This window comes from Dromiciops gliroides, chromosome 5 (genome assembly GCF_019393635.1).
Source record: "Dromiciops gliroides isolate mDroGli1 chromosome 5, mDroGli1.pri, whole genome shotgun sequence".
NCBI lineage: Eukaryota > Metazoa > Chordata > Mammalia > Microbiotheria > Microbiotheriidae > Dromiciops > Dromiciops gliroides.
Genome location: NC_057865.1, coordinates 194,439,531 through 194,453,516, shown reverse-complemented (window position 1 = coordinate 194,453,516; position 13,986 = coordinate 194,439,531). Strand labels below are relative to the sequence as shown.

Here is a 13,986-nt window from a genome sequence, read left to right as displayed (position 1 = left end):
ATATTTATAGCTGCTCTTTACGTGGTAGCAAGGAATTGGAAGTTGAGGGGGTGCCCATCAATTGGGGAATGGCTGGACAAGTTGTGGTATATGAATACAATGGAATACTATTGTGCTGTAAGAAATGATGAGCAGGAGGAGTTCAGAGAAACCTGGAGGGTCTTGCGTGAGCTGATGATGAATGAGATGAGCAGAACCAGAAGAACATTGTACACAGTATCATCAACATTGAGTGTTGACCTACTGTGATGGACTATATTCTCACCAATGCAATGGTACAGAAAAGTTCCAGGGAACTCATAATAGAAGAGGATCTCCAAATCCAAGTAAAAAAAAAAAAAGAACTGTGGAGTATAGATGCTGATTGAACCATACTATTTCTTTTGTTTTGGGTGCTGTTGTTTTGTTTTTTTTTTTCTATTTTGAGCTTTTGCATTACTGCCCTGGTTTTTTCTCTTATAACAGGATTAATGTTATTATGGACATATATATGTGTGTGTATAGATATATATATGTATATAGATATAGATATATAGATATAACCTATATCAGATTACCTGCTGTCTAGGGGAGGGGGGAGGGAGGAGAGGGAGGGAGAAAAATCTGAAATTGTAAAGTTTGTATAAACAAAAGTTGAGAACTATCTTTATATGTAACGGAAAAAATAAAATACCTTATATGAAAACAAAACAAAACAAAACAACAATTAAGAGGTCAGACTGCCTGACCCTTGAAGTCTCTTCCAACTCTATTTCTAGGACCCTATGGTGATCCTTCTCTATGACTGACTCTGTGACTCTTTATAACTGTATATAGCCTGAAACTCCCTTCCACTATTTGTTGGTTTTAGGAGGATTCGACTAACAAATCTTAAAAAATAAAAGCCTTTGGCCATACAGGCAGAGAGTTAAGGATAAGCTTCAGGTACTCAGATATATATATATATTATTGGCCAGATGTAGAGATATCTAAGTAAAGGCAAAGAAAGCGCCAGTTCCAAGCAATGGGAGGATGGCAAATATCTAAAATAGGAAACAGGACCTCAGCAACATAGGCAGGTACCCAGAGCTGGAAAAAAGGTTGAGAATGGTTGGGAAGAATAGAAATCAATCAGATTTTTATTTTCATTTTTTTCCTGAAGAAAATATCAAAGTATTTGCTGAATGAAATGCACCAGAAAAGTTATTAATCAAATTGTTTTCCTGAAATTTAGAGAACATATTGCTGAAAACATCTTAGTAATTTATGATTTAATCCTTATTAACAGTGATTATTTTTAAAAGGGTTGTGTAGAGCATAAAGGTATGACAAAATTGGCCCCAGGTTTATCACTTTTAAAAGATTTGGGAGTAGGGGGCAGCTAGGTGGTACAGGGGATAAAGCACCGGCCCTGGATTCAGTAGGACCTGAGTTCAAATCCAGTCTCAGACACTTAACACTTACTAACTGTGTGACCCTGAGCAAGTCACTTAACCCTCATTGCCCTGCAGCAAAAAAAAAAAAAAAGTTGGGAGTGTGGGTAGACCTCTTTTTTCTTTTCTTTTTTTAAATCTGTGATTTCCTCATTCCCAATTAGGACACTCTTTTAAGTCCCAACTAAAACCTCATTTTTACTGGAAGCTTTTCTTAACTCTTCTTAATTCCAGTTCTTTCCCTCTCAATCCTTTCCTATTTACCTTGTATTTTGCTTGCTTTGTATATATTTGTTTGCATGTTGCCTCTGACGTTATTGAATTATAAGTTCCACGAAGGCAGGGATTGTCTTTTGCTGCTTCTTTGTATCATCAGTGCGTGACTCATAGCAGGTGCTTCCTAAATGTTTATTGATTAATTGACTGACTTTCCCTCTGCCAACATGGATTGTCAATTGTTCTGTAATCTATAGTCTTAAAGAATTGTCCGGGAGTACTAAGAAGCTAAATGACTTGTCCAGGGTCACATAGCCAGCATATGTCAAAGACGGAACTTGAACCCAGCTCTGCCTAATTCTGAGATCTGTTTTTCATTCACTATGCCTGGTTCCTTTTTGTAGGCAAACAACAGTAGCTGAAAAGGTAGCCAGGTGACTACTTCTTTTGACTTTGGGCTACTCCCTTAGATATCAATCCCTTCTTGTGTCTCTCCTGGTACTCCAGTTGTTTACTGAGATAATGGCTCATGAAATTAAACTTTGGAACCAAATGGATTAAAGAATGACTACTTTGATTTAGGACAACAGCTGATTTATAGTGTATGTACACATATACATATATAGTTTTATAGTTTAATTAGGTGGAGAGAGATACATATGAAGTTTACTTTAATAGATCAGTCCGATTTATTATCAGAGACAGAAACCCTCAGGTCTTTCTATTATCCTCATATATTTAACTAAGTTTTCTGTAACTAATGACTGAATCTATTAACGTTTTACCCCTTTCTTTCTTCTCCTTTTGTCTAGGACAACTGTTTCAATCATCATGGCTTCCCCCCCTTATGGATGCAAACTGGGCCTAAACTCCACGTACTTTAACCTTTGTGACATCAAGAATCCTTGGGGGATTGTTCTAGAGACATTGGCAGCAGCTGGAGTTTTGACCTCAGTTGCCTTCATGGTATCTCTTCTTATTCTCATCTGCAAGGTCCAAGACTCCAATCGTAGAAAAGTCCTCCCTACCCAGTTTGTCTTTCTCCTGGGTGTGTTGGGTCTCTTTGGCCTCACCTTTGCCTTTATCATCAAACTGAATGACATGACTGGTCCCACGCGTTTCTTTCTCTTTGGAGTCCTCTTTGCTCTCTGCTTCTCTTGCTTACTAGCTCATTCATTCACCTTGGCCAAGTTGGTCCGAGGAAAGAAGCCCCTCTCATTGCTGATGATTCTAGGCTTGGCCTTGGGCTTCAGCTCGGTTCAGGACATCATTGCTGTTGAGTATGTTGTCATTACCATGAACAGGAACAACACTAATGTCTTTGCTCAAATGCCACAGACCAGGCTCAATGAAGATTTTGTAATGCTGCTGATCTACGTCCTTTTTTTGATGGCTTTCACTTTCATCATGTCTATATCCACCTTCTGTGGCTCCTTTACTGGTTGGAAGCGGCATGGTGCACACATCTTTATTACCATGCTTTTGTCCATTGCCATCTGGGTGGCATGGATTACTTTGCTTTTTCACAAATCCTTTGAATCAGAGTGGGATGACACCATCCTCAGCACTGCCTTGGTTGCCAATGGCTGGGTCTTCCTATTAATGTACATTTTGCCTGAGTTTATCCTCCTCACCAAGCAACGTAACCCAAAGGACTACCCTATGGAAGACAACTTTTGTAAACCTCAATTCATGAAGCAGAGCTATGGTATGGAGAACAGAGCCTACTTGCAAGAGGAAATCACTCAAGGTAATGCTCCATGTGCTCACACAGGGAGTGGTAAAAGATGAATAGAAATTGAGGTGTAGTACCTAGTAAAACTCTCTCATTTTATAGATAAAGGAAACTGAAGCACAGAGAATTTAAATGACTTGTCCAAAGTTACAAAGCTAATAAACAGAAAAAACAGCTATTTTGATTCTTAATCCAGTGTTCTTTCCACTCTACCATGTTTGCCTGTCAATATAATGATTCCCTGTATTTGAATAACCCTTTCTAGATTTGGTAGCACTTTAACTTTAACATGTGATCTCATGGAACTTTTACCACAGCATTATGGAGTAAGGAAAACAGATATTATTATTATACACATACACAATTTGATACACATAATTTTTAAAAACTTCACAGCTGTGTAGCATTTTTCATTTTATTACCCATCTATGCTATCATATTATTTTGTCCCATTTGTGAAAGAAGGGGAAAAGTTTTATTTCATCCTCCTAACAATACTGTGAGATATTAGGACAGTACTATTAGCCCCAATTTACAGATAAGGAGACACAGGTAGCTCAGACTCTTGTTTGTCCTTTGTTCTCAAAGAAGACCAATGACATCAAGGAAGGTGATGTCTTGACTTGCAAGTGAATTGGATTTAAGGGAGGCAGGGCTATGAAGCAACTAATCAAGGTCACATAGCTGGTAACTAGAACTATATATATATATATATATATATATATATATAACTAGACTATAAATCTTGTCAGTAGGTAGGGGCAGCTAGGTAGTGCAGTGACTACATCGAGGAGCTGGAGTCAGGAAGACTCATCTTGCTGAGTTCAAATTTGACCGTAGACACTTACTAGCTATGTGACCCAGGGCAAGTCAATTAACTCTGTTTGCCTCAGTTCCTCATCTGTAAAACGGACTGGAGAAGGAAATGACAAACCACTCCAGTATCTTTGCCAAGAACTGCCCCCCTCAAAGGGGTCATGACTGAAATGACTCAATAACAACAACAGAGGGGGAAACAAGAATTTCAAATCACTGAACTTTTGGGAGAAGGATGATGTACTGATAGAACTTTTCATATACCCAGAGCCTGCCCTTGGCAGCACGGAAGTTTTAGGATGTCCTGGGTATGAAGAACAATCATACCTAATTACATGGGTGGATGGCCTTGAGACTGGAGGTTAAGACCTTTCAGGGCAGACTAGATGGGTCTGTTCTCACTCTGTTCTTTAGAACACCACAGCCCTGAGAAGCAACAACACTGGCCCCTCGAGCTCCCCCCCCCCTTATTTCTCAGGGCTATTTTGGTTCACTTGGAAGGCTGATGAGACAAAGGCAATGAGGAAAAGGGTGTGTGTGCAGGGAGGGGCTTTTGGAGGAAAGGGAGGAAATCTTAAATACTCACTTTTCTCGGTCCCCAGATGTTCATAAGCAGGCAAGTTTGGGGGAGTGGCTTACATTTTTTTTTTTTTTTAGTGAGGCAGTTGGGGTTAAGTGACTTGCCCAGGGTAACACAGCTAGTAAGTGTTAAGTGTCTGAGGTCGGATTTGAACTCAGGTCCTCCTGACTCCAGGGCCGGTGCTCTATCCACTGTGCCATCTAGCTGCCCCTGGCTTACATTTTTTATTGAAATGCTACACGATACTGTAGTGTATTCATCTCTGTAGCTTTTCCCAAGTTAAGAACCTCTGTTTGCCCTGTTATACGTAAATTAGGGTTTTTGATGAAAAGTTCAAAAATATGACTTTGCCTTTGTTCTTCTAATAGTTTTGTTATATGTACCAGGAAAGTAAAAATGGGTAAAATCAGGAGTGGGATTCACTCGTCAAGCTCTTCTGGTACTCTCAAAATAATGCTGATGATGGTGATAATCATGTGGTTATGATGCTGCTGCTGATATTTACATAGTGCTTACTATGTGGCAGATACTGTGAGAAGCATTTTACAATTATCATCTCATTTAATCCTCACAACAACCTTGAAAGCTACCTTATTATTCTTCCCATTTTATAGATGAGAAAACTGAAGCAAACAGAGGTAAAGTGACTTAGCCAGGATCACACAGCTACTTTGTCTGAGGCCAAACTTACACCCAGGCTCAGAACTGTATCCATCTGTTACTAGATGCAGTCAGAGATTTTGGAAAAGGGTTTTTGAAGAATGCCTTGGGGGAGGGGCAATTCAAAGATCAAAGGAGGATTTGCTTTGATAACAGCAGATAAAACTTTATGTGACTTTCCTTTTTCTCTTTCAGGCCCTGAAAACCCTGGCAGCTCACTCTATGCTCCATACTCTACCCATTTTCAGCTACAGGTAAATTGTTTCCTTTCCTTTCTTCACCCTAGGCCATTAGGGCATCAAAACCACCTCATACTAATTAAGACACTGGGGCACAGAAAGCACAGATGGGATATTGGGACTATGATTGACAGGAAAACTAGGGGAAAGGGAGCCTGGGCTTAGGGTTCTACATATGCTTTTTTTCAATAAGATCTGGGGTGGGGGGCAGCTAGGTGGTGCAGTAGATAAAGCACTGGCCCTGGATTCAGGAAGACCTGAGTTCAAATCCGGCCTCAAACACTTGACACTTACTAGCCTTGTGACCCTGGGCAAGTCACTTAACCCTCATTGCCGCCTCAAACTAACAAATAAACAAATAAGATCTGGGGTGAGTTTTATTTAAAATAAAAAAAAAAGAAAACACCAACATTTACATAGCACCTAATATGTGCCAGGCACTGTGCTAAGCATGTCACCATCATGATCTCCTTTGATCCATACAACAACCCCGAGAGGTAGGTGCTAGCATATCCCCATTTTACAGATGAGGAAACTGAGGCAAACAAATTAAATGACATGCCCAGGGTCATACGTCTAGTAAATGTCTGAGGCCAGATTTGAACTAAGATCTTCTTGACTCTATGTCTGGCATTCTAACCACTGTACTGCTGCCTAGCTGCCTTGGTTTAATAACATCATTGTAACTAGTTTAATAGTAACTATTTCTTTTTTTTTTCTTTTTTCAGAATCGGGACTCTCAAAAGGATTTCTCTATCCCACGACCCAAGACCCGTTCAAGCCCCTATGATGATTATAGTGGAAGGAAAGTGGGCAATTAATATTGCCATGAAAAACGAGAAGATAAACACAAAACGTCAGCAGAACCAACTAAGGGTCTACAGGGATATGGGATAAACCCTAAATCCGCCAAGAAAACTGGACTAAAGGGGGCTAATTACAATAGGGGCCATGGGGAAACCTTCCCTCTCCTTGACCCAACTCTCTCCTAACTCTTGGAAAGAAGGGGGTAAATCAGGCTGATGTTGTATATTGTACAATGTTGTATATTTCTTTCCTTGGTCTCCACCCCAAAGTATTTTGTTTCACAAGTAGTTTTTGTCAACTCAGGATTAGAACCTCCTGAGGTTCAAGGTGAGGGAGGCCTCCATCTCAGTATGTGTGACCTCCTAGTTGGTCATTCTGAATGCATATCTTTGGTTCATTGAGCTTTACAAATTCAACTCATCCTTTGGAAGACAGGTAATCTGGCTCTTTTCTTTGTGTTCCATGGGCTTTGGAAAAAACAGGATTGAAAAACTGAATAAAGGGGTAGCTAGATGGTGCAATGGATAGAGCACCAGCCATGGAGTCAGGAGTACCTGAGTTCAAATCCGGCCTCAGACCTTAACACTTACTAGCTGTGTGATCCTGGGCAAGTCACTTAACCCCAATTGCCTCACTAAAAAAAAAAAAGAAAAAGAAAAACTGAGTAAAAACAGTTAAAAACCAAACCAACCTCCCAATCTCTGCCTTAGTCTATGCCCCCAAATTAACTCCCTGACACTTATCTTTCTGTATGGGCACGATGGATTTCCCTCTAAGGTTCAGCGCTCTCCACAGACCTGTCCAACATACTGACCTCTTATTTTCCTTGGCATTATTTCATAGGCCAAACCTTCCATTTGTTTCCCATTAGGTTCCAAGTCTAATGCTTTATCCAGAGTTCCCATTCGAGATGTCCCTTGCTTGAATAAGCCTGATGCTCTTTTCTCAGAAGAATTTGCTCTGTTTTGGAAACAAAGCTGAGGCACTGACCCTGATTCCTAAACCTGACCATGCATCCATCCTCTGTAAATATTGCCTTTACCCATCCTGTTCAGTCAATGTGTGGATGTTGTTTACTAATGTGGTAGATTTTCATTATGTAATAAGTTATTTGTCATTTCTTAAATGGAATAAGCAATAAAGGGTGAGTTAGTGACTGAAGTAGTTTATTCTCCACTCTTTCCATGAACAGAGAGCAAGTTGTGTGGATCATCTATCATGGAAGCTAAAACAAGCTTTTGACAAATGTTGGGCAGGAACTTGAGAGGCTGAAGTTCCTTCCTGATGAATTTTAATTCAGCAGAGGGAGGCTGCATCTCCCTTTGTCTACTCCACATCTGGGATGGGGGTGTCTTCCCCAGTGAAGTGGTCAGAATGCTTCTTTCTGGGGATGTGGGCAGCCAATTTGTAGAAGCCAGGTCGGGTCAGAGTGATGTCATGCCTTTTTTTTTTTTTTTAGTGAGGCAATTGGGGTTAAGTGACTTGCCCAGGGTCACACAGCTAGTAAGTGTTAAGGTCTGAGGCCGGATTTGAACTTAGGTATTCCTGACTCCAGGGCCGGTGCTCTATCCACTGTGCCACCTAGCTGCCCCTGATGTCATGCTTTTTAGGGAATAGGAACCAAACTTTAGCTGAACCCTAGTGGAGTTCTTCCACTAATGTACAGTGTTAACATTTCTGGCCAAAAGGTTTGAGAGAAGAAAGGTTAGGGCTGGGTAGCATACTTGTTTTCAATACTTCTGGAGAACAATTTTTAGGTGCTATTGCTCCTTCATCATTCTCTTACCATATTGGTTATTTATGTTTATAAGGCATATTTGGAGGTTACTAGGAGACCACTGTTTTAATAAACTCATTCAAATATAGCAAGTATTCTATGGTAACAATATCCCAGAGCCAGGCTGATTATATCTCCCTATCAAAATTCTAGGGGTACCCTAAGGAGTTTGGGGTTTTCTTTCTCTAATGCCATTGACTCAAGTTTCTACTAGTTATTTCCACACTGTTGGCCACCTGTGTGTAATGGCCCATTTTTCATTTTATCACAATATAAATTAGCTTTTCGAAAGGGATATTTATTTTGAGGCTCTAACAAGAACAAAAATACAAATATTTCCCCCAACATTTTGGGGACACATTCTCCCTTATATCACAGTCTCCAGAAAGAAAGGGCTCAAACTTAGCACGGTTTCTACTGTGGGAATTTATTTTGATTTGAGGACCCTATGTTTGGGCTGAGATTAAAAAGCCTTAGGCCCTTAGGGTCTTTTCTGTGTGGGAGGTGCTGGTGCCCCTCCCCCTCTGCCTCAGCTGAGCCAAAAATCCCAGTGGGCTGTACAAGATGCCAGGTCAGACAGCTGGGAGGGAGCCCCAGCTCCCTTTGCCCTGAGCAGATCTATCCGAGAGATCCCGGGCTTGTCCAGGCCGGGCTCTGGCATAGCCTGTACTGAGGCACGTGATACTCAAGTGTCCCCCAGCCCCATCCGCAGCCCTGGCTGGCGGATTAGCTTGGGGTCTGTGGGGGTGCAAAAAAGCCCTGAGATTTGAGTGGAGAAAAGGAAAATATATATAGACCTGGGAATTAGACTCAGAGGGGCCAGCAGACAAGATTAAAGAAGGTTGACAATATTAGAAGAATGGAGGAGAGGGGCAGCAAAGGTGGCAGAGGGCAGACTGACAGAGCAGACAGATGGACAGACTGACCAGGAGGCAGCAGAGAGCACAGAAGTGGTCAGCACAGGGTACAGGTTGGAGAAATCGAAGATTAAGAGAACAGAAGGACACTGGAGCACTAGGAGATTGGAAGGAGAGGTGGTGAGAGAGAAACACAGAGGTTCAGTGGTGGCAGTAAGGAGAGGAAAGTTAGACTCAGGGGGATAGAGAAAGCAAAAGGGGCTTGCAGTTAGAAGAAAGTAGCTGAGCAGTGAAAGTGGAACATACCATAAGGCAAGAGGCAGCAACGGCCCTTATTGTATTAAAAAAGTTCCAGGTGCAGCAGGCATCCCTGGAACACAGTCAGGTTGTACATTTTATTTCCCCGTATTCTAAATTTTAAATAGTATCTCATAAATAAACTCTGCTTTGATTATTTGGTTAAGAGGCTTCTTAATCTTTTGCTTATCAATTTTGGGAGTGGAACAGTGTGGTGGAACTTTATAAATGGCCCATATTAAATTAATAGCAGTCAGCCAGTCAGTCAAAAGTCCCAGATTAAGTACCCCAGTCAGATAAGTCCCTCCAAATTAGGCCAACTAGTTCAAAATATTTTATACACTACATAGCATTACTCCTGCCAAGATCATATCCAGAGGTGGTATGATTATTGGTTGAGTATTCATCTCAGTTGCTGATGTGATGGGCTGAGTTTCTGAGGTCCTCATTCCTTGTGGCATCAATGTTGAGTAGGCTGCAAAACCCAAAATAGGTTCTAACTCCTGGAGTCCCATATTCCTAGACTCCCCAGACTCCCCAAGGCTTGCTCTCCTGACCTTTCAAAGCTCAGAAGGCCACAGACTCTACATTCATCTCCTTTACTCATATAAAAAATAAAATAATGAGGCAGGCAAGGAACTGAGTCTTGTATTCATAGAGCAACGCTACTTCCAAGGCTCTCAGGTCAGGGTCCTAGGCCATGTCTGTCAGGGTCTACAGAGAGATGGTGGTCCTTGGGTGGTGTTTTGACTCGCCTGACACATGCTGCCTCCTCCCTCTTCCTCAGCGTGCCTTGCAGCTTCTGCTGGGCTGGCTTGTCTGCTCTGGGGATGGCTGCTAGTGGGGATGACTGGCCCCTTCTCCATAGGAGTTGCTTACTTACAGCTTTGAGAGCTGGTTGGAAGCAAGACATAGTCTAGGGGAGGAGGAGCTGCCTCTCCCACAGCTCCAGTGTATCCCATAGTGGGATTATTTGTTTAATTTACACAGGCTCAGTTAATTAATCAATTACTAGAAGCTCCTATGAGGTTTATGCATCTAAGCTATATTTTTGTTCATTTGGGTTTAAAAGCATCCCATATGTTAGGGACCCACCATTCTAAAAATCTGTCTTTCCCCAGATTCTCCTTAAAAGGATTCTGGGGCAGCTAGGTGGTGCAGTGGATAAAACACCAGCCCTGGAGTCAAGAGGTCCTGAGTTCAAATCTGACCTCAGACACTTGACACTTACTAGCTGTGTGACCCTGAACAAGTCACTTAACCCTCATTGCCCCACAAAAAATAAAATAAATAAAAAATTTTTAAAAAGGACTCTAATAATACAGGACTGGGGGGGTGGGAGTAGTTAGGTCAGGTCATGGGAGCTTGGATGACCTGTGAGGGCTATGGCACCTGTTGTGGCCACCGCCCATCTTCAGTCCTTACCCTTGGTTGAACCCTACCTGGTGCTTTTAATTCTAAAAGGATTGGCATGGAGGTGAGGAAGATTGTTATCCCAACATTTCTATCGTCAGAAATGTTATTCCAGATTAAGCTGTCTCCACCTCTTAACTACAGAAGGGATCTTGCATTTCATATATTCTTTATTTGTATATTAGATGGTTGAAAACAGCAATTATTAAAGAAGGTTAATTGGATTTTTATGGTTCACAAATGCATATGGCATTAAATTTAAGAAAACAAACAACTTTGAACGTGTTGTCCTAAACCAAGTTTAGGTTTGTCTCACAATGGGTGCTATGGTTGGGAACCTGGATGACAGAGTTGCTGCTCTAGGGGCTAACTTGCATGCATTCAAATTGGTCTTAAACCTACTAATAGGTAGTGGGAATGTTTTTGGTTTTGTGACCTTCTGAAAAGAAGTGGGATGGAAACTTTCCTCATCTAGACTCACTTCTTCCATATCTAATCAACTATCAGGAATATATCTGAGACTAATGTAGCCCTGAAGGGCTACATTCTCTTCTGACATTACATTTCTGCCCCATTTCTTCTTCCTTAGAATGAATTTCCCAAGCCCACCTGCTCCCTCCCCAACCATCTCCTTCGATCACCACCTGGACAGTCTTTCATTTCAACTAAGGGTCTTTTTAGTGAAGGATTTCTGAAGCTGAGTGCTTACCACATGGGTTTTGGTGTGGAAGAGGACTACATCAGTGCGTGAACTTCTATGCAGCATGCAGTCCACCATATCAGTAATGACCCTAATCCTTTGATGCTCTCACAGAAATCTTAAAAGAGAGTGGGGAGGGTTGTGAGGTCTGTCACTCAGGAAACTTTAGGAAAACACTGGGTTGAAATATGACAGCAAGAAAAGAATGGGAGGAGACCTTAAAACTAGCTCCAGAGGTTTAATCAAAGGATTGGGCAAAGCCCTACCTCCCATTGATTCATAATTATAGTAATACTCAAGAAATTCACAGCACTAAGCAATTAGTGTTAATCTATTGACATTTCTGTGGGGTGGGGCAATATTCACTTCCTAGCTTTATGGAAGAGAATGACTTCTAAATTTGTATCTGAGTCAGGAGATTAACTGGTAAGTATCTGATGGTTTATTCACCTTTCATCAAAAGGAAAATGAGATGTTGCATAGCTTCATGGACAGAGAATTAATCTCTGAGTCAAGATATCCTGGGTTCAAGTCTACCCTTTGATACTTACTGGCTATATGATCCTGGGCAAATCACTTCACCTTTCAATCCCAGGCAACTCAATAACACTATAAACTGTAGAGCAGCTATCTATCTACATTGGTGGAGGAGCTTCCTCAAGAAGAATTCCTTTTTACCAATATCATAAGTCAGTAATGACAGCTAGCTTTTCATCAAAAGAAAAACTGAAGGTGGGGATGAAATTGATATTCTGAAGCATCAAGGCCATACTATTTTCCAGTTTTCCCTGCAGTTTTTTTCATGTAAAACATTACCATATTAGTTATTTTGTATAAGAAAACTTGAATAAAAGAAAAAAAATGAAAGAAAGTAAAAATAGCATGCTTCAGTCTGTTCCATCAATATCAGTTCTTTCTTTGGAGGTGGATAGTATACTTCATCATTAGTCCTTTGGAATTGTCTTGGATAATTGTATTGCTGAGAATAGTTAGGTCATTCACAATTCTTCATCAAGCAATATTGCTGTCTCCGTGTACAATGTTCTCTTGGTTTTGCTCACTTCACAATACATCAGTTCATACAAGTCTTTCCAAGCCTTTCTGAAATCATCATGCTTGTCATTTCTTATAACACAACAACATTCCATCACCATCATATACCATTTCCAATTCTTAGCCACCATAAAAAGAGCTGCTATAAACATTTTTGTACAAGTAGGTCTTTTTCTCTTTTGGGAGATGCCTTTGGGATATAAACCTAGCAGTGGTATTGTTGGATCAAAGGGTATTCACAGTTCTATAGCCCTTTGGGCATAGTTCCAAATTGCTCTCCAGAATGGTTGGAGCTTCTCACAAGTCCACCAACAGTGGATTAGCATCCCAGCTTTCCCACATCCCCTCCCACATCCAATATTTTCCTTTTATGTTATATTTGCCACTTTATTTTTATTTATTTATTTAATTATTTATTGCAGGGCAATGAGGGTTAAGTGACTTGCCCAGGATCACACTGCTAGTGTCAAGTGTCTGAGGCTGGATTTGAACTCAGGTCCTCCTGAATCCAGGGCCAGTGCCTTATCCACTGCGCCACCTAGCTGCCCATATTTGCCACTTTAATAGGTGTGAGTTGATATCTCAGTTATTTTAATTTGCATTTCTCTGATCAATAGTGATCTAGAGCATTTTTTTTATATGATTATAGATAGCTTTGATTTGTCTGAAAATTGCCTGTTCATATCCTTTTACCATTTGTCAATTGGGGAATGATTTGTATTTTTATAAATTTGACTCAGTCCTCTATATAATTGAAAAATGGGGCCTTTATCAGAGATATTTGTTTCAAAAATTATTTCCCAGTTTTCTGCTTCCCTTGTAATCTTGGTTACATTAGTTTTGTTTGTGCAAGAGCTTTTAAATTTTAAATAATCAAAATGATCTATTTTATTTCATTCTCTATATCTTCTTTGGTCTTAAATTCTTTCTCTGCCCATAAATCTGACAGATAAATGATTCTATGCTCTCTTAATTTGCTTATGGCATCATCCTTTATGTGTAAATCATGTACCCATTTTGATCTTATTTTAGTATACAATGTGAGATGTTGGTCTTTACCTAGTTTCTGCCATATAGTTTTCCAGTTTTCCCGCAGTTTTTGTCAAATAATGACTTTTTGTTCCAAAAGCTTGCATCTTTGGGTTTATCATATACTAGACCTAGTCAGTTCTCAAGTGGCCACAAATCTATAATATTATCTTATGTGGAAGGGATAATTGTAAATCTTTTGTTAATTATTGAATGACTTAAGTGTGTCTCATTTTGTTCCAATATTGAAACTAAACTACCAGGGGACTGTCTTCAGTCATGCCCAGTCAAGAAGAGTATTGTGACACATTTCTTGAAAAATCCTCGCTGCCCCTTTTTTTCCTACATTTTCCTGAGCACAGCCCAGTCATCCACAGAGAGCTGTCTCCCAAACT

The 13,986-nt window shown here is 40.5% G+C and overlaps 1 protein-coding gene across 2 annotated transcripts in view; it reads left to right on the top strand.

Moving 5' to 3' along the window:
• The window catches only part of GPRC5A (G protein-coupled receptor class C group 5 member A), a 33,125-nt gene extending 25,229 nt beyond the window's left edge, over positions 1 to 7,896 (top strand). For both annotated transcript variants that reach the window (XM_043968155.1, XM_043968156.1), the window contains exons 2-4: positions 2,441 to 3,378; positions 5,615 to 5,673; positions 6,387 to 7,896. In XM_043968155.1, coding sequence (XP_043824090.1) covers positions 2,460 to 3,378; positions 5,615 to 5,673; positions 6,387 to 6,479 — 1,071 coding nt within the window. In that variant the 5' untranslated portion in view covers positions 2,441 to 2,459 and the 3' untranslated portion in view covers positions 6,480 to 7,896. The remainder of the gene's footprint in view (positions 1 to 2,440; positions 3,379 to 5,614; positions 5,674 to 6,386) is intronic.
• The last annotated feature ends 6,090 nt before the right edge of the window (positions 7,897 to 13,986 follow it).